The 21,652-nt window shown below is 41.5% G+C and overlaps 1 protein-coding gene across 8 annotated transcripts in view; it reads right to left on the reverse strand.

Moving 5' to 3' along the window:
- Nucleotides 1-7,342: 7,342 nt before the first annotated feature.
- Nucleotides 7,343-21,652, reverse strand: part of exd2 (exonuclease 3'-5' domain containing 2) — a 49,266-nt gene continuing 34,956 nt past the window's right edge. For 7 of the 8 annotated variants that reach the window (XM_069917148.1, XM_069917146.1, XM_069917147.1 and 4 more), the window contains 4 exons: nt 16,380-16,486; nt 15,440-15,575; nt 10,859-11,215; nt 7,343-9,932 (listed from right to left, as the gene is read on the reverse strand). In XM_069917148.1, the coding sequence (XP_069773249.1) occupies nt 9,716-9,932; nt 10,859-11,215; nt 15,440-15,575; nt 16,380-16,486 (817 nt within the window). In that variant the 3' untranslated portion in view covers nt 7,343-9,715. The remainder of the gene's footprint in view (nt 9,933-10,858; nt 11,216-15,439; nt 15,576-16,379; nt 16,487-21,652) is intronic. The other variant, XM_069917149.1, reaches the window with a different exon arrangement.

The following is a 21,652-nucleotide window of genomic DNA, read 5'->3' on the forward strand; positions in this document are numbered from 1 at the left end:
AAATCAAAGATTACTCTTTCATTTTAAAATAAATTTAGCAGTTTCAAGTTTTGCACTTTTCATTTTTTCTACAAAACATCTGTTTTTGAAAATCAAAGTTGGCAATTTTTTTTGGGGGGGGGGGGTTCAAATAGTTGGTTTTGCCTAGTGCGCAGAATAGACTGGCTCCGGCTCCTGAGTGTTTGGTTAAATCCAAATTTTATTTTATTTTACACCACCCAGCACATGCTCTGTTCTTGCTATTGCCATCAGGAAAGAGGTAGAGGTGCCACAAGACTCGCACCACCAGGTTCAGGAACAGCTGCTCGCCCTCCACCATCAGAGTCCTCAACAACAAACTCAATCAGGGACTCATTTAAGGACTCTTTACTTTTGCACTTTATTGATTTTCTTTGTTCTCTCTGTATTGCACAGTCAATTTGTTTACATTCATTATCTGTTTGCAGTTCTTATTTGTTTACATATTTACACTGTGTAGTTTATTTTTTGCCCGAGTATTAATTCTGCCATGCCCGCAGGAAAAAGGAATCTCAGGGTGTCATGTATGTACTCTGACAGTACATCTGAAATCTAAATCTAAAATTGAACATGCACTATTTGTTTATAATTAGCTGATTTTATATCTATGTACAGTACAACCCTGGTTATCCAAAATGGTTGGGACCAGGCCTATTTCGGATAAATTGTTTTCTTTTGGAGAACTGGTCATTTTTTAAAAACAACCCAGTAGCAACTGCAAATCATTTGTAATGGTGTTTAAACAATGACAAACAACAAGGGAAAGCTTTTAAAGCATTAAAATAATGTTTAATTCTCACCCAAAAAAATGCTGGCCACTGCCAGTCACTGTAATGAACCCACCAAGCCGGGAGCCCAAGGTCAACTGCTGCCACTGTGAGCCTGACGGCCCTGGTCAGTTCAGCCCCCAAAAACTTTTGGATAAATGAGGATTTCCAATTTGATTCGGATATCCTTATTTATCTGAAATTTTAAAAGAAATTGCGGATAATTGAGGATTTCAGAGAATCAGATTTTGGATAATCGGAGTTGTACTGTATGTCTATAAATATTTAATACCATAATTTAGCACATGCAAATTCACAGTTCCTTTTATTGTTATGTAATACATACAAAATGTACTTTAGCTTTTGACTGTCTTAAGGCAAAGTCACAATGAGCTCCGTGCCCCTGAGTGTCCATGGATTCAACTCCAGCTCTCCCGTCACTCACAAGGCCCACTTTCTGTTAACAAGCTATTCAATTAGTTCTATATCTGCCTTTTGTCTTAGCCTTTCAATTATTTTAAGGTCCCATCCAAATGCCTCCTTACTGAATTGCTACCTTTAAATATCATGCACTCCAGATCCAAAGTAACTCACTGGATCCTCCTTGTGGCCTTTTGCTAACAATCCTAACTGTGTTCTAAGATAACTAATCCTGCTTACTTTCTAACTTATTGACACCCTTTCCAATTGTGAATTAAATCTCTTCTTAACCTTCCCTCAAAGCTCAGCATCTTCCCTGTTAGAACATTTATTGTCTCTAGTAGTGCAAGCTCGGCAACTGAAGCAGAATTGATAAGCACCCACGAGTGTCAGTGGAGATGCTGACAGGAAGCGCAGGTTGAATTAAGGTCAGTAGCTGCTCTCAGTGATAAGCAAACTCCCTGTTTAGAGCCAGCCTTTTTGTTAAGCAAATAATCAATAGCAATCATGAGGACGGAGGAGATGTATCTGCTCTAACTTGTTTTGTGGGTGATCCTGTTAGAAGTGGCTAATTTGAACAACATTTTTACTCAGTTGCACTCTCACACTGCCCATGAATATACAAGGCGAGAAGAGGCAAAGATACATTTATCTGATGCTTTTTGCATCCTAAGAATTCTCCGTAGCAACACTTTCTGAAATTACTCACTTTTACCCTTGGACAAGAGAGAGAGGGTGGTCTTTTCAGCGAGCCCTCAGCAGATAAACAGTTTTGCTGCCTTGAGTGTGTTAGCTGGAGAATAAAGGCAAGCTAAGGAACTGTGAGAATTTCCCTTCAGGAAAACCTGTACAGGTAGATGGTTCGCCGTTTAGCACAAAATTTGAAAGATTGCAGCTCCAACAGCATTTGGAGCTCCATCCCCTCTCAAGTTATGTGCTGATGTCATGGAAAAGAACTGAATTTAAGAGTGCGAGGGAACCACCTTTACTTTGCCTTAAAGAAGAGTGCAAATAGTATCAATTTCACAGGCTTTCTCCCCACAGGTATTCTCTGACCTGCTATTTACAGCACATTCTTCTTTTTGTCAACCCCAAGTCATAACCAGATCAGATTCTATCGCATAGGCTTTAACTATGGTGGTAAACAACGAGAACTTTGAGAAATTCAATCATTCAGCATCCATGCGACTCCTAAGTAATTTAATTGGCTAGAGCTCTCTGCCAATTAAGGAATATAAAAATGCAGTTGTTGAAAATCTGAAAAAATCCCCAGAAAATCAGGCAGCATCTGTGGAAAGAGGAACAATTAACATTTCAGGTCAAAAGCATTTCATTGTAACCGGGAAAGAGAAAAAAAATCAGCCTTAATTGTGAGGAAGGCGAGGATGTATAGGACATTGAATATCTTTGATAGGTTGGGAGCAGTTCACTGTGGGAGATTGAGTTGCATATGCTGTAAATAGTTTAGGGTGTGCTCATGGAAAGAGGGGAAACTGAGCCAATATCACCGAAGAATCAAAAGCAAAAATGGCCAGTTCTGATATAATCAGGGAAAGTGAATTTTAAGAACTGAGTTTTGAGCCCAGAAAACTGCAACATACCCAGAAGTTTGATGAGATACTGTTCCTTATTCTTGCATGAAACAAATTGCTAGTTACTCTTTACTGGGTTTCTGACCTTTGTAAGGTAAAAACATCATGAGATGGGACCGGAGAAGGAGTCACCCAGTACTAAGGAGTAACAGAATGCAGATGTGACCTTGTACACTCAAGATAAGCTTTGCACTAACAAGAATGATGTGCAGCAGACTAACAGAGAAGGATAGCAACAGTTTATTCATTGGACAATGTAATGGTATGATCATTTACTAAGTACGTATCCTGAGGTATAAAAAAACACCACTTGCTGATAACGGCAGAATGCATTCTCCGACTAACATGGTTAGTCGCAAGTGTTACAATCCGGTAATAAAGAACAAAGAACCCTGATTTCGACTCAGTCTGGTGTTTGTCTCACTCATTCATGAACAAAGCAGACCTAACACCTTTGGCATAATGTTGTCAGAATGTTGCTTGCACTGGGAAATCTGTCCTAAACATGCATTAAGAGGAGCGAAACATGAACATCTGCAGATATCGTGAATGAAGTAAAAACACAATGCTGGTGAAACTCAGTCAAACAGTGTACTTTATATAGCAAAGATAAAGATACATAACCAATGATACAAGCTAGAACCCTTCATCAAGGTATGAACAAAATGTAGACAGACACCTAAACAAAACGGTGTTGGGGGCACAGGAGGAGGAGCACAGTCCCAATGGGCAGGATGTCAATGGAGAAGGCCATTTACAGAGCCATCACCCCTCTCCTTGTTTGCTGAGGTGCCCCCTCCCTTATCCACCTACTACCCTTTCCCTGTGGGACTGTTACATCATAGACCAGCAGCAATAGAAATTCACCGACAATGGTATCTCAAAACAATTTTTATTAATAACTATTAATAATATTACATCTTATTTAAATCTAAACTTAACCCCAACTATGTGCAAATGTATATGTGTCTGTGTGTGGATCAGCCAAACTATTACAGCTTAGACACAATTCTGAAAAGTCCATTCAAAGTTCAGTCTGAGATATCTTGTGTTGAAATAAAATCTTTTATGTTCTGAAGTAATTATGTAGTAGGAGAGACATTGAGTCATCAGACTTCTCGAAATACAGGTCAAGTTGCTTTCATAGAAATGTTTCTTCGTACGAGTGGTTTATCACAATTCCCACCTTTCCTGAGTAGAGGTTACGGAACTTGTGACTTTCAGATGTGATGCTTCCCAGAACCCAGGCGAGGGTTAAACAAAATGGCTATTAAAATAATCGTGATCAAAATAGAAACATGATCTTGCTTTCTTTACCCAGATACAGGTCAGTTAAAAGTGACCATTATAAAGGCCACAGTAGATTTCTCTCCTCTGACGAGGAGAGCAGCAGAAGTGACCATCTCCCCGGAGAGTCATTTTAATTGTGTGTGCAGATTACTCTGGCTGAATACGAAAATGCTGTTTATTCCTAATTATCTCTAATCACTTGACTTTCTTGAGCAATATTGGTACTTTGCTTCAATTTCCCAAAACCACAAGTCATATGATAGATGGCCGTTTGTTTGAAAAAGTGTCTCTTTGAGTATGCATTCCATTGTTTCAGTATTTCAATTTAAGTAAGACAGGCTCTCTCCAGAATGTGTCTTTCCTTGTTCCAAATCACCACAGTAACTCTCTAAAATATAATATATATGTTTTTAAAAATTAAGAATAACATAAGCTCTTTTCCCCACCTCTCCCCTCACAATTTTCCTCAGGTGCCTGTCGACATTTTGTTCATAACTTGATGAAGGGTTCAAGCCCGAAATGTTGGAAATGTATCTTCATCTTTGCTATACACTGTTTGACTTGCTGAGTTTCTTCAGTATTGTATTTTTACAATGCGCATAAAGAATGGTTTAATTGATCTACTGTTTTTCATAGGTTTTGAATATCAGGAACATTCAGATGAAAAGGCCCTGGAAAGTTGGTACTGGTTAACCCTGGAGGCATGGCATAACAGACTGTCAAACGTTTTCTTGACAGATTGGTGGGCAGGGCCTGATTTGGTCCATTGCCCTGACAGCAGTGTGATGCAAAGCCCCATTGCCACATGGGGATCACAATTTTGGATCAGACTTTGGGCATTATGTTAATGGCAGCAAATCCTCAAAATATCCATGGTGATTGCTGCTGAGGCTAGTTCTGGCCCAATTGGCTGGACTGAAGTGCAAACCAGATGTGAGATTATAGAATATCATGAATTTGGAGATTGTACCTCAGAACAGACTCCAACAATCTTCCCATCATTTAAATTAAGCTAACTGGATTCCAACCCTCTGGCATCATTCCTGTAGCCATCTCTGATTGAAACATTGCAATTCCCTCCCTTGTTATTTTGAAACTAGCCTGAGATATGTTTTAGCAGGACCTGCCTATATGCCATTTTCTTCGTCAATAAATCCTTCACATTTTTAAAATTGTTTATCAATCCACTATTTCACTCTTGCAGCTTATCTGTGAAATCAGCATTATCCCCCTTTTTTGTGAATACAGCCACATAATATTCGTTAAGAACCTTTTGTCAGCACATCCAATTATCTTTTTGGTCCTTAATCTTTCCTTAGTTATCCTCTTGCTCTATGTATTTTCTCTTTTCTGCCCTGTCCAACCAGGTTTGGTAGTCCCTTCCTTTTTGTTTCCACCCTGAATTCTTTCACTCTCCTTAAGAGCATTTCACTGGTATTATATTTAAAAACATTACTCCCATGTTTTTTCCTTTGACATAAATCAACTGAATTATGAATACTTGCACCAAAATATTCCTACTCTGAAGAATCATTCACCTCGCAGGATCTTTCCCAAAGATTAAATGCAGAATGCAAGAACATAAACATTTGTATGTCCAACATGCAATGGTCATGGAATGAGTTTAAATCAGTTTCTTGAAGTTAATGATATTTGTAAGATAATCGTTATATTTTAGAATTAAAATCCTATAATAAATTAAATGAGTGTTTGGAGAAAAAGGTCAAGAAGCCTGGTACTTGAAAGCTTGGAACTGCAACCATGGATTTGTCTAAGCTCATGTCTGTCCATGGCCTTTCACACGACCCCACCCTGACTACCCGCAGATCCGAGAAACAGCACCTCATTTGTCGTTTGAGCACCTTCCAACCCCAGGGCATGAACAGAGTTCACTACATTCCACTAATCAGCTTGCCTTACCCCCAACCCACCCCCAATCTAGTAATTCCAGTTCCTACATCCTTTCTCTCTCCACCCAGCCTAGACTCCTCCCCCCCTCCACCTATCATCTCCCAACCTTTTTCACCCCACCTCCCCCTTTTGTTCAAACATCTTTCATGTTTCCCCCACACCTTGATGAAGGGCTCAAGCCCAAAATGTTGGTCCTGTATCTTTACCTTTGCTACGTAAAGGCACTGTTTGACCTGCTGAGTTTCTCCAGGGTTTGTGTTTTTTCCTGGATTTGTCTAAAAATGCATAAACTCCTTTTCCATTAAAAAACAGCTTGACTGTATTCTACAAATATGCATGTTCTTGCTTGACATCAGCAAGGATAAATTAGTGAAAATGATTTCAAGGGACGATAATAAACTATCATTTGGATTTCCTAAAGTTGCACATTAGATGTAGTACACATTGATTTTTTTTGGCAATGCATTAGACAAAGTCCTACATGGTAGATTGATCAGAGCACTGAAAGCCCATAGGGCCTAAGGAAAACTGGCAAATTGTATCCAAGACAAACTCTGGACAGAATCAGTGTGTAATGGTGATTCCAGTCAATGAGTTTTAATGATGGGAAGGCTGTTTGTACTGATAAATATGGTTAATGGGAGGAAGATAACATTGCTTAACAAGAACCTAACTATGAGCGGACAACTGCAATTCAGTCTGGGAAATGAAATGTAATGGAAAGGCAAACAAAACACAAGAGGCAGAACAAGTGGTAGCCAACCTGAAATGAGCAGGAAAAAAGCAGTTTAGGATTACAAGTCCACAATGCCCCAAAGGTTGGCCAAATTATGCAGCTAACATGGCATTTGGGAACCTTGGCTTTATTTGCCAGTTCATTGAAAGCACAGACAAAAAAGTTTTTGTTGCAACAGTAATTATGCCACAGTTACATAGTGTATGTACAGTTCTGCTCTATAAATAACAGAAAGGATTGTGATATTATAAAATAGAATACAGAGGCGATTTAAAATGATCTTGTCAGAGTTGGATTATATTAGCTATAAAAATAAATTGCTAGACATGAAGGAGCTTCTTCTGAGGCGAAGAGACCATAAATTACAAGGCATAGATTTATAGCTGCTAGGATTAGAAGCAAATTAGCAGAAAATATTTTAATTCAAAGTTATGGGGTCCTGTAACATATGGCCTGAAAGACTCTGAAGGCAGAAACACTAATGCTCAGCACTTGATATGTCGTAATATACAAGGTTAGAAGCCAAACAAACTAGGAAGAGGGATTTGTTCAAACCGCTCTTTTTTTGACCATCAATGACATGAACATAACGTAGACTAAATAAAACATTAATTCCACCACCATTGATCTTTATTCCATTAAATAACCATACCATAATCTTACAGGTGTAATAAGCTTGGAAATGGCAAAAGTTTAATTCACCCTCAGTTTTATTTTTAACAAAACAGATGTTCTATCACAATTTAAAGTTAGAATTATGATGCCTATGAAAGTGTAAAGAACAAATTAGGTTTGTCATGGAGAAAATCTGTTTTGTGTACAGCCTTCTAATTGAAAATTAAAACAATGCACTGCAATGAAAGAACTGACATTCTGGCTTCTCAAAACTGAAACAAATGGCCAACATTATCGTCAGGGGCTCGTATCAAATGGCAGGTTCATTTTGTAGTAAAACAACAGTGATTGAATCAAAACTTCAAAAATCTGAAGCTTAAAAACACTTTTTATATCCTTTTCCATTAAAACGCAGCTTGACTGTATTCTACAAATGTGCATGTCCTTGTGAATAAGTACACCTGTTACTAGAATTACCTGACAGGGCTGGTTACCCATGGGATAGGTACCTGCACATGTACGCTGAATGTACTTGCAAGTTAATTTTATCTCAAGAAAGCATATATTTACAAAAAAAGTAATTTAACGTATTTAGCAGATTGATAATCAGAGTAGCAGGCATTGGTTAAGTTATAAATTTAAATTACAGTAAAAAAAATTTATATGTAGACATACAGCACAGTAACAGGCCATTTCATGCTGCCCAATTTACATCCAATTAACCTACACCTCCAGTCCGGTATGTTTTGAATGGTGGGAGGAAACTGGAGCCCCTGGGGAAAACCCACACAGACATGGGGAGAATGTACAAACTCCTTAAAGAAAGCACAGGATTCGAACTCCAGTCCCAATCTCTGGCGCGAACCGCTATGCCAACCATGCCATAATAAATATTATTTTCCGTAAGATTTCTAGGTTTTCTTTTTGAGCCAAAGGGCATGTCATTCAAAACCAGTTCTCTTGACAGTCAGGCATTCTTTTACCTCCATACTGAGTGTCATCTTACATTCTGTTTAGTACTGGTAATAGGAACTAACCATGATGACCAAAGGCAAGCTGACAGAATAATTCCTAGTTTAATGAAGAAGGAGACGTTTCATCTTAGATTATGCAATTTGCTCAACTGTTTCCAATAGGTGAAAAGTGGGGTGGCTTTTCCCAACTCTCTCTGGAGTCTTGCTCCTCCCTAACTTTGTAAATTCCACCAATCCAAGTGGATTCCCAGCTTCCATTATTTGCCCATATTCTCACATTTCTAAGCACAGAGGTCTGAAACTTTAATCCCAAGTCTCCTTTCATTAAAAAAGCCTACAAGATCTCCTTCAGACCACTGTCATCAATCTGAATATCTCTTGTGGCTTGATGTTAATGTGCGTTGGCACGTGAGGATATTAAACAAGTTACTAAAACGGTACACATTATTGTTTTTAATCGATGGGCAATCTGACATGAAATAAGGAAATCAAGGTTATGAAAAGTGGTTCTGAATGGGTGTTTCATGCAACCATCTGCTCACAAGAAGAATCTACTGATGACTGACAACATCCAAGCATGACATTTTTTGGTTTTGTACACCAGCTGCATTTATTTATTGAGGGCTCAAACATGCTGCTTTACAGCGAGTCGTGAATGTGCAACATAGGAAGAAGGAAAGGACCAGACGTAGTCAGTACTAACCGGAGGTGTACTGGTTTGGACACGTGAACCACTGACAAGGCATCTTTCATGAAGATACCTTTTTGAGCAGAAGCTCAAATCTACATAAACTGGAAAGGTCATTATTACGGTGAAATTTTCAGTTTCCAACACTTGACCAAAATAGTTTTAACCACACATTTTGGCACTGATGACAAGCATCAAATAGCTGGAGATACAAACTGACTGTAAAATCTGAGATGCCCATCAACATTCTAATGAGCGCTGCCGTGCTGTTTTTGCCGGCAACTGCTCAAAAGTAGCTACACAGAATTCACAAGGCACATTAACAACAGAAGTCTCATTCACCAGTAGTTGCCAATAGATACATCTTCCACACAGAAGACTCTCTGTTCTTGACATCCCCAAATATTTTGTTCAGAAAGAAAAATTCTTATTAGTGTTTGTTAAAAATCTTAATTTAAAGTGATATATGAAATGGATTTGTATGGTATATCTAAATAGCGCATCTCTGAAACCCATTGCTTTGTGGTGTTTCAATGTTTTAGTACCAGTCTTTGTCCTTTACACATTAAAAAGTGCATCTTCCCAGTATATTACAAGCTGACTGATACATGCCTTCTCATGCATTGTCAGCAAACACTGTTCATAGTCTTGAGAAGCTAATGCAAAAGAGACCAAAATGGAGACCGAGTCGCATACAATTCGTTTCATGTCAGCTCGACCTTTAAGTCCTCTCCATACTTGCGGAGGAGTTTGCTGTGATTGTGATCCACAGACCATAAGGGAGGAAGGTGCTGGGGCTGCATGTAGTCCAGGAAGTGCTGTCGCCACCGTTTCTCCAAAGACATCAGGGCCCGGAGCCCACCTACTGCACAAGCCTGTGTCACCTTCAGACCATGGGGAACGTGGTTCTCGTTGAATATCCTGGGGGCAGGACAAAGAGGCACCATGAAGAATTAAGAGATCTGTACAGTTTTTCCCACCCATCTTTTAAGATGCAGACATGTGGATGATGGATAAAGACACGGTAGGAAAAAAGTAAGATAATGCTAACATGAATAGATAAGGTAGAGTGGAGAAGACACACTTGTAGTACACACACCGCTGCACATCTATTGGACTGAATAAGCCAATTTTGTGCTGCAAACTATGAAATTTCAATTAATTAAAAATTGTCTGGAAAGTCCTGAGGTTGCCTTGGATGCATGATAACAAATGTTCTTCCATTTCTTAAATTTAATATTTGTTCCTCCAATTCAAAAAGATATATACCACCAATTTTTCTCATGAGTATGCCAGTGACCTCACAGGAAAATGAAGGCACGTGGAGCACTGATGTGGATTTAGCAACACCTCATCATAATACAAGCATAAATGTCTTGGCTCCTTACGTGCGGTGCGAGGATCATGAAGTGTCCCACCAGACAACATTCTGTGAACACTGGAGATTTTAATCAGAATTTTCTGCACCACTACCCTCATTTACAGTAACTAGCAATGCTTTAATTTTAATATTTTCTCCCTTGCCTTCAAACCCCTTCATGGCCTCACTGTGCCTTTCTCTACAATCTTCTCCAGCCCAGAAAAATCTCTGGGAATTCTGCTTTCCTCCAATTATTACATCTTGACAATCCACAATTTGCTGTTTTTTTTCATGTAGATGGGCCCAACACTGAAATTCTCCAGCTCATCCCCTTCTTTAATTCTCTTGAAAATTACTAAAACCAAGTCAACAAAAACCGATCCTAATCCTTTATGTGGCAGCTTTGATTATGATGGTCCTGAGAAGTAAGTTTTCATCAAATTGAAGGATAACTTTGTAGCTGCATTACAATCAAGAATTACTATACCTGGTTTCTAGTTCTGTTCCTTCTTCAACCAACTCCTCAGTCAATGTCTCCACATTAAAGAAGGCCCTTAAGATGTCCTGCAGTTCTTCCCTCCGGGTGTCAGGAAGGCTGTCGGCATGCAGCAAGGCTCGGGCCCCAGATCGCACCTGCCTGCGGACTGGATCTTCCCATATTCGGACACTCTCCTCACAACCAATTGGTGCACTGAACTCCTTGGCCAGTTGCTGCTTGAGGATGTTATCATAACAGTTTGAGGCAGCATGACAGGCAGTGCATAAGAGGAGGACGTCATGAGAATTGTGGTCTTTCATCTGAATTGGAAAGTGCTTGCGGTATTCATGAGGCACGATATTCTTCCTAAAGGAAGGCAAACCATTTCTTTAGTGCACATAAAGTGAGACCACAAGTTGCAGCAGATGACCAACTCCTCATCAATCATGGCTGAAATAACTGGTTCAAGTAACAAAGATTATTTATTTGCACATAATTCATATACCTATTAACCCTCAGCTAAATGACTTACATTGCCTCCATCTGGCAGTCCCACTTCCTAAGAACCTCATCCTTGAATCCTCCAACCTGCCTTGTGTCGCTGGTCATCGAAGCAAAAGTAGGCATTTAATTTCTCAAATCTATTCTGCCATTTAAGGAGAAATATGACCCAACTCCGTATACCTAAAATTACACATTCCTTGATATTCTCAGTTACCAAAATGCACACATTTAAGACATTCAACTGACCTAGTATGGACAGCTGTTTGCACAAGGAAGTTGAAGTTGTTTTTTACCTTTTGTATGTGGTAGTACTTTCCAAATACCGAGGTTTAAGAGATGAAATTATGCCTCTTGAGTTAGGCTGTACTCTAGTCCTCTAGATTTCCTTTTTGTACTGTTGAAACTGATTCATGATATTTAAATGATCTGTGTGCATGGATTTCTGGTCTCTTTAGACTGCCAAAGTTTCCAGCCTTTCATTTTTGAAACTATTAAGGTCAAGGTTCAAGAAATTTTCATTGTAATAAAACACGCCTCATTTATGAAATTGCTTTTGCCTGCTGTAAGGCAGATTTGTCATCAGCAGGCCTGATGTGCCTCTTACAGTCAGAGAAAGAGAAGCAAAGGAGAGTCCCCCAGAATAACTGAGTGTCTGCAGATTTGCTTCTAGTACTTCCACAACCACAGAGTCTAGTCCAAACCACTGGCAACCTGAGCTCCAGATCTGAATCTCTGAGTCAGGAAACCCTCACCGCATTTGGCACCCCCTCGCATCTCAGTTTTGATACCTAGTATTCCTTCAGCCAGTTTCGAGCCAGTCTCCAGCACTCCAGAGGACAGCACGAGTCTCCCGACATCAGACTTCAGCAGCCCCCACCTTCGTGGGTTCCTCACCTCAAGTCGCCAGCAGCCTGCCGCATGCATGGGGTCTTTCAGCCGCAGAGCCCCTTCACTGGTCTGCGGCTGTGGTCATTGTCCAATGAGTAATCTCCTCAGACGGGGGATTGTCCCCCATTTTATGGTGCCCTGCACCAGTCCTCTGCTCCCCTGGTCTGCAACCCCTCGTGGCTGCTGCCGATCAGCGGCGCCACCATCTTGGGCGCAGACCCCACAGTCATGGGATTTTAAATAAAACTACCGTCGGCTCCTTTAATGGACTGTTCAAAGATTGTGTGGAGCTGATGGTAGTTGACTGGGGTGGCTGGACTCTGTGGGAGCGCTGTATCTCCGCTCCTCGCTCCCCGTGGGTCTGCACCAGTGAAGGCGACAGCAGCTCAGGCAGCACCGCCATTTTCATTTAATTTAATTCAATTTAATTTTCATATTAGTCGTCCTCCTGGGATGGGTAGAGGCCAAATCTTGGAAGAAGGCTTGAGGAGTTGTTATACAATTTGCATAAAGTACACATGATGCAATCATGACATGTACTTATGATGGAGGGAGGGAAGGAATATTTAAGCTAGTGGAGGCTTAAGGTGGTGGGTGGAAAAATGGGCAGAAATTAGGACATTTGGAGAAAATCCCACAACACTCCTGATCTGCTTTTTAGATGGTATAAATCCTGAGTACACAGATCAGAATCTCTCCAGTCTCTTCTTTGCCCTTGCTGGCTGGTCCAATGAACAGCTGAATATGGCAGGACTTTTCATCTGCGCGGCAAGCATGGGAATACTTTGCTCTATTTTATAGAACAATGCTTAATACTGCAAGCTAATGACCTGCATTTGAATTTCACCAGAATGGCATCTCATTTTTGGAGTTTTCAGGCTTCATGCTTTTCTCAAATCTTTATTGAACTAGGTTTGATCATTCAATTCAATGAAACAAATATTACTCCTGCCAATGAGTTATTACAAGTCACAGAAACTCAGTTTTAAGCAGCCAGAAACATGCAGAATAAATCCCATTTAGCTCAAAGTGGCACCGCAAAAAGTGACAGTACATGCAGTGATCATTCAAATCAATGTTATCATGGAAGGTGGATCAGTGAGACTGAGATAACCATATGACAATTACAGCACGGAAACAGGCCATTTCAGCCCTTCTAGTCCGTACCGAACTAAGTACTCTCCTCTAGTCCCACCTACCTGCACCTTGCCCATAACCCTCACTATACCCTTACGTGCCATCGTGGGGAAAACAGACAATATACAGCCCATCAGCAAATTGATGCCCTCAAGAACCATTGTTCCAGCCCTGAACCATATTTACTGTCTTCCACTGGAAATAAAAAAACTGAAATAAAATCAGAAAATGCTGTAAACACTCAGCTAGTCAGACAGCATCTGTGAAAGGAGAAGCAGATTTAATATTTCAGGCTAAAAGTTCATAGTCTATGACAGAATAAGTATCTTTGGTAAAACACAGGATTCTGTGGTTAAGTGAAAAATACACACAAATGCTGGAGAAACTCAGCAGGTCAATCAGTGAAGGTAAAGATACATCACCAATGAGTATCTTTTGTCAATTTAAGTGAAGATCTTTCATTGAACTTGACAAAGGATAGAGCTATTCAGTCACAGACCTGGGATTTTCAACCTGAAATGCCAACTTGGTTCTCTTTGTGCAGATCCTGTCTAACCTGATTGTTTGCAAATTTTTGTTTAGATCCTGTCTTTTGGGTTTCAAAGACCTTTGGGTCTCCTCCCTGTCCTTATGCTTAAGCCTAAATTTGTTTCTCTCCAATTAGATATGTTAGCAAAAGGTAAAGAAAAAGCAGCAGTCATGCACTGTCTAGTGATGCAGCTACATTATTTGTAATGACAATTATCCGGAGTGGTGAATTGCTTTGAAAGAATGGGGATAGACAAGGAGATGAAGGAACATTAGAACCATAGTCTTTCTCTCCCCACCCTCCCCCCCCCCCCCCCCCCCCCCACCTCCACTAATGAGCCATCCATTGTTAATTATTTGGACTCTGGCCATTCTTAACCTTACATAATATATACCGTACTCTGGACTGGATCCATGGGTAAACTACAGTATTAACACCAGTACAAACCAGCTGGTGTTTGGGTATGAAACCAGTCCCAGAATTCTGGGACACGGAGTATATATGCTTTTTGGAAGTCCCTGAAAACCGGGACACAGAGTCCAAAGGATTACATTTCCTCCATAAATCAAGAAGAATTATTTTAGTACATTCATAAGGGATGTGAATGTCACTAGAGAGAGCAACATGCTCCTGAACTCCCTTGCATTGATAGCTTTCACAACTACAAGGCCAGATGTGATTGGTATATCCTTCAAAGTCATCCAGCTCAGACAGTGGTGATTTTCCACTCAACGTCTCATGGTGGTGATCTTACCCTACCAATGTGGACGCAAAGCCTGGACGCAAAGCCAAGGATAGTGGTGGAGTTGGCCACATTGGCTGACTGGTGGCAATCGGTTAGATAAGGAAATCCCCTAATGTGTACATATTCCAAGATGATAGTGAGAATTACTGACATTTAGTACAAAGATTAGGCTGTTTGGCCCATCTAGCCCATGCCAGTACCTTCAAAGTAATTCTATTGGTTCCATCCTCCCTCTCCTATCTCCCTGCTCCCCCTCATTGCCCTTCACATCTCTTTCGATTCTTTTGCCACTTCCCTACAGAAGGGGAGATTTGCAGCAGTTATTTAACCTACCATCTTGTTTTTGGAAAGTGAAAGAAAAGCACAATATCCAAAGGAAACTCACATGGTGACAGGAATAACGTTTAAACTTTGAAAAGGTAAGGATAAAATCCAATTGCTGAAGCAGTAAGTCTACTTTTATTTGTGCATGAATTTAATGCGTGGATCAAGTGGTCTTTCCAATCTTGCTCTCGTTGTATATTTATTGTTCAATTTGATTCAACCGATTGACTTACGAACCACTTCAGAGGCGATGAAGAGTCAAACAGATTACTGGTTCTTACTGAAACATAACTGAACCATTTCTTACAACAATTCAGTGGCTTTATGGCTGATATTACTGATATCAATTTTACGCTCCAGATGTAGTTAATTAACTGCATTCAATTAGACAAACTCCTTGGATTTGGACTGGCAACTTCTGATTAATATTTTTGACAACATTTATCCCCTCACAAGGTCATACCTAATATAAGATTCCTTTTTGCCACACACAACACACAGGTTCTGCTTAGTTATCAGGTAGTAGTCTTGCTGAGACTCTGGTCTTCCCGATGGTTCAAACTTCAACTTCACAATAAATGGTTCCTTGCTGATAAGCTCTGAAGGAAATAACAGGTGGATGCTCAGAGGATTGGCAAAAACTGATTCTGTCATTTAAAAAGAAGCACGAGAAGAAAATTCGAAAGAAATTCATGAGCTAACATGACTAAAAATAATAAATCGATTTTCATGGGGGAGGGCACACTGGATTCTGGAGCAAAAAACAATTCACTGGAGGAATTCAACAGATCTAGCAGAGTCCCTCATCATGATAATTTTCACATCGCAACGGGCGCAGGCGAGAAGGTAATAGGGAAGAAAGGAGAGAAAAGGTAAAGAAAAGTGAGAGATAAGGGAATGACTGTTGAAAAGGGACTGATGAGAGAAATAATGGGTCAAAGGAAGCACAAGAGTGGAATGAGATGAAAACAAATAGAATGGTCAAATGACAGTGGGAAGGTGAAAGCAGTACAGAGACTTTACAGGAGAGAAAAGAGGAAATAAACGCAAGGGTGCGAAGAGAGTAATAGCCTGTGTAAACCATACATTGCAATGGCCTGCATCTCACTCAGAAATGCACAGACAATAAAATACAATGAAATTAGGTGAAATGTGAATTTAATATTACAGTAAGGCAATCAAAATGTCATCTATTTAAATATCAGGGAACAATTTGCAGCAGGAATATGTCAATCAGTTTTACAATGGATCCAGAATGACGCAGGCAACTATTGATTAAGTGATTTCACGCGAGTTCTCATTACCATTTTCATGTTTCCTCTGTGCCTCATTACTCTATAAAGTGACAGCATAATTCACTCTCTCACAAGAGACACACTTTTCTCCATTTCTGTTCCACATACCCCCAATGCCCTTGTCTATGTACCACTGGGCCTTCTTCCTGTCACATGTGCACAGAGGTTGCCCATCTGGGGCGTGGAGGAAACAGTTGTCGTAGAGTGGCGATTTCCTGCAAACAATCAAATCAACAGCAATTATTTCACTTGAGGTCGTGTCTAGACTGCAAAGTACTTGGAAGATCAACTGTTGTCAATGGCAATATCGACATTTGGCTTCAATCACTAGAGATTGCTATAGATTGGTCACTGAGATCCCAGAATCTCTCCTTGTTTTTTGATGTTAGAAATGGATTTCACAAAAGTCAAGATTTTTGTATTTTTAACGGCCTTCGCTTATGTTTTTCCTTAAAAACCTCCACTGAAGTACAATAGATCCTGTAATTTATGGCTCAGATTTTGCTTTGGTGATATTTGTTACCAATGCACCGTGAAACTGACAGATGCTCTCACAGTGTGAAGACACACAGTCAAGACACTCAAGTCCAGAGGGTACTGTCGATAGGCCCTTTCACAGTGGGGAGGATAAAGCAATTGTAAAGACAGATTTTCTCTGTCTTTAAATCGCTTCACTTACCTCCATAAAAGGTCCAAAGGAAGATTGACTGGTCTAACTCACTCCATCTTCCACCTGCCTAGTGGAGTAGACTCAGTGAAGTCGCTCCACCTCCTCCATAAAAGGAAAGCCGCTGAATACAGATCCAAAGGGGAGGGCTAATAATATCGTGATGGCGCCATCAGCCTGCGACCCAGGAACACGAATTTCAAAAAACTCATGAGGTTAATAGAGGCTGTTACATTGTGCAGATCCACCCCGAGTCCTACGACTGCTTGCACAGATCTCCACCAGCGCTCTTACCTGCTCTTTGGTCACTATTTTCGAGTATAGGCTGCTTTCCCTTCCTGGTGAGTATGACGTCACAGTGATAGGCAGAACTACTGCACCACTTTCCCTACCTCCTTCAGCTCTGGAAGCCAGCTCCCAACTCAGCTGTGCATAAAGGCACCGTGGGATCCACATTATAGCTTAACACCATAAAAGGTAAATTCACCTTTTTTAAAAAACTTGAGTCAGCTATAATGTAGGGTTTCAGCTTAAAAGGGGCTAATGACTCGCAGCTCCTCCACAAGGTGTGCAATTCTGCTGACCTCTCAGCCACAATCTCCAAAATCAGTGAACTGATACCACTTCAAGGAAATGCAAACACAAGTTGTGAGGGGAAGGGGGGGTTGTTGGATTCACACTGGCACTTTAACCCAGTAATTAACCACCAATCTACTGGTTAACATGCTAGTGTGAACACTCATGAAAAAGCACGCAGGGGTCAACTGCCAAGGGAGGTTGTATCATCGTCGTTGTATCATCGTCGATTCATTTTGAATCAGCGTACCAGTTAGCCCAGTGTGAAAGGGACAGGGGGTATGCCGGGTCCAATTAGTGATGTGTTGATGATGTACGCATGTGTGTAGACCATGTGGTGAGTCAGTCTGCAAGAGTCGGAGGAAGTAGAAGCAGTTTCATTACATCCCAATTTTTCATATTATTATGGTCTCAAACTGGGGGGAATCGGGAGGTGCGTGAGCTCCTCTCACTAAGGGCTGAGGAGGAAGCCTCCTTTAATGTAATGGGCACAATTAAAGATGGCCTGTTATATGAGAGGATCGCCGCCAGGCTCAGAGACATGATTTTTTCTAGGGACAAGCCCCAGGTGATCAACAGACTGAAGACTCTTTGGAAGATGTTTGTTCAGGTTGTTGATCACAATGGTAGGAATGGGAGGGACTGGCTCTACTGGGCATATTACGACCTGACCTGCAATATCTGGGGCACCAGCTGGTCAGCAAACCCTATGTCCCTAATTGGCAAGATTCAGCTCATGAGAGGGCTCCCGTAGACTCACCGCACCTGCATCCAGTTTGGGACCGTAGGAGACTAACGTCTCCAGCACTTCATCAATCCCCAAAACCCTGCCTGTCTCTCATCTGTCCTTGTACCTCAACCACCCCTAGGAGCTCAATTGGCCCCAGCACTAGAGCCGTATAATAACAGCTTTCGCATCTGTCTAATTTTTCTAATGTGATTATTAAGTGCATGAACATTTGTAAGTGCCATCTTTCTGATCTCCTCTGTGTTCTATTGTTCTCCAGGAACTGAGAGGAGGAAGCCCACCAGGAAGCAGGAGGTCACCATCGAGATTCAGGATTGCTCCGCGAGATCGACCAAAAAGACCAAAAGCATGACAGCCTGGATTGGAGAGGAGGGGCTGATGCGAACTCACCATGAGGTGGAGAGGCAAGAGCAGGAGGTTGACCAGCAGGAGTGCCCAGCAAAATGCTGCCAGTTTTGCACGGATGATAGCGGATATCCATCAGGAGATGCAGGCCCAGACAGCCTTGATGAGGGTCCTCATCTCCATGTTTGGTGTTCCTGTTTGCCTCCAGCCTCTTCCTCCTCCCTCCACCATGAGCCTTCTTCCCTACAGCCTCCTCCCTCCACCATGCACTCACCTCCAACATCAGCCTTCTTCCCTCCAGCCTTCTCCCACCTCCATCCACTATCTGCCCTCCTGCCACCACCATCTACCCACCCTGATGAACCACCCCATTAACCATTCTATCCAGTCATTATTGGGGAGTGGGGAGGTGTCTGAGGGAGATGACTCTTGCAACCCCCTTTACACATCCTCACTCCTCCATTTATTAGAAGACGATGACGAGTAATTTTTTTTGTTAAATTCCTTCTTAATCTTAGTTTCAAAAGATGATGAAAAGTTTATTTTTGAAATTCTTTATTTGTCATAAGTGCAGAAAGTTCCAAATGTTAAGAGTTAAAAGTGTTTTAAATTTTTGTGCATTGCTCCAAATTTGTTTTTCCAACTACTTTTACATTTTTATGCTCATCTACTACATGAGATGTGCATAAACTTTTTATTTAAATTCCAATTAAAAGCCTAAGTTGTTTGCTTAATGCATTCACAAAATGGACATAGCAGCCTCATGACCCTGTGCTATCTGGTGGAGGGAGATCTGCTTCCTCAGTCCTCACTCTTCCAAGTGCTCCTTGTTAATCTCACATATATTATGCAGGATACAACAGGCAATAACAACCTCAGACAAAAAAGCAGTGCTAATATCCAGTTTTTTGCCAGGCACCTCCAGCGACCTTTGAGAGGTCCAAAAGCATTCTTTGCAATCATTTGTGCAGAGTTCAGTTCGTAGTTGAATTTTCACTTCCATTGATCAGCACATTGTGTTGTGGGAACCCCTTCATCAGGGGGGATCCCCGATCAAATGCGCAGGGATTTCCACTCCATTAACATTCTTGGATTCCTGTGGGAAGAGCAATGCAGAATAGGTTTCTCATACAATCTCTGACAACACAACCCAGCCAGTGCTCCCATTTCCTCCTGTGGCCATTGAACCATGCAAGGGTCGGACTTGTCCCACAGTCATCCCATCCTCATGCCTGTACACACGTATACACACACACACACACACACACACACACACATATATATATACATTAAGAAAACACACACACACATGCATATATATAAAATCACTTAAGATTTTTTTATACACTAGAGGCCTTTTCATGTGCATGCTGCAACCATCACCGTAGAGTGGGGCATATTCACTTACTTCACACGAGAATAGATAATCACCTGTATTCTCAGCCTTTCTGTAAATAGGTGAGTTGGCAAGAACCCAAGCATCATGGGTGAAGCTGGAACCACAAAAGCACAATACTGATTGACATATGGAAAACACTACTGATAGGTAAAGACAAAAAAATAGCAACTTAGGGCATGATTCTTACCAGCAGTTGTGGTCAACAGCAGCTTGAAGAACAATGGTGTGCCATTATTTTCGATTGTAGTAGGCTGCTGTGTAGTCATGTGGGGCAATGATGGGAATATGCGTGCCATTCTTAGCACCAGCATATATTGGAAAGCTGCACCTTTCTGCAAACACATCGATTGTCTCCTGAAGATGATCTCCACTCACCAGGTCAATGAAACATTTCATGGGGGTCCCCCTTGTCGCGATTGTCACATGGCACACCACCATGCACACAGTGGAGACACCCACACTAAAGGTACAACTGATGGATTGATACTCCACAGAGCGATGGCAAGTCTGAGCTGAGGTCCCACAGACTTTCGGCAGTTTGTGCTCCTCCGCCTCAGTTCTGACTTGAGGAGCTTCACTATAAATTCAAAAGTACTACCAGTACAAAAAAAGGCATCACTGTCGCATGCTCCAGGCACCAAGTTGACTGCTGCCAGCTCCACACAGGCTTTGAACGGCCCTTTGAGGGAGCCAACAGTGGTTTTATTTGAAATCCCGTGATCATGGGTCTGCGCCCAAGATGGCGGCACCTATTAATCGGCAGCAGCCGTGAGGGACTGCAGACTCTGGGGAAGTGGAGGGCTGGAGCAGGACACAGAGGATGGGAAGAACAACACCTGTCTGAGGAGAAGCAGAGGAGATAACTTACGGGGACGGTGACCACAGGGGTGAACCAGTGAAGGAGCTCTGTTGCTGAGAACCAGTGAATGCAGTGGGCTGCTGGCAACTTGAAGCAAGAAACCCTCGGAAGCTGTGGGCTGATGGAGATTGCTGCTGGGAGAATAGCTTGAAATGGCTGGAGGGATATTGGAACCGATATGCGGGAAAGTGCAGAGGGTGCTGAAGGGTTTCTGACTGTGTTGGAGGTTTGGATCTGGACTCTGTGTAGCTGTGGGGGCTGTGAAAGCACTGGAGGCGAATCTATAGACACTCAGTGACTATTGGGGGACTCCCGTTTGCTTTTATTTCTCTGATTGTAAGAGGTGCTTAGGCAATCTGTCTGCCTTGCAGCAAGCAAAAAGAAATTTCATGTAATATGACACTGTTTATCATCAAAATTCTCTACGACAGTAGACCAGAACATGGGCCTCTGTGATCTCTCCCTTCTCCACAATCTTCTACTATTATATAGTTGCTCAAACTGCTTCTAGATGACCAGACATTTTCGCTGATAGCTACATAGCTCAGACGGAAAAATTCTCCCTGCTTCTCAATTTTTCCATTAAATTTTCCTACCTGAGAGCACGTAAATAGTCCCAATCTGGCTCTGACACTGATTGCAGTTTCTTGTCGATAAGACCTGCCTGGATGGTGAGAGAGGTACACATTCTCAATACAATCATACAGACTGCATTGATGTCTGCCATTGTTGAGAATGGGAAGATCTCACTTTCTGCGAGTGTGTGATATGCCACTCAGAACATCAC

Source organism: Narcine bancroftii, chromosome 2 (assembly GCF_036971445.1).
Source record: "Narcine bancroftii isolate sNarBan1 chromosome 2, sNarBan1.hap1, whole genome shotgun sequence".
NCBI lineage: Eukaryota > Metazoa > Chordata > Chondrichthyes > Torpediniformes > Narcinidae > Narcine > Narcine bancroftii.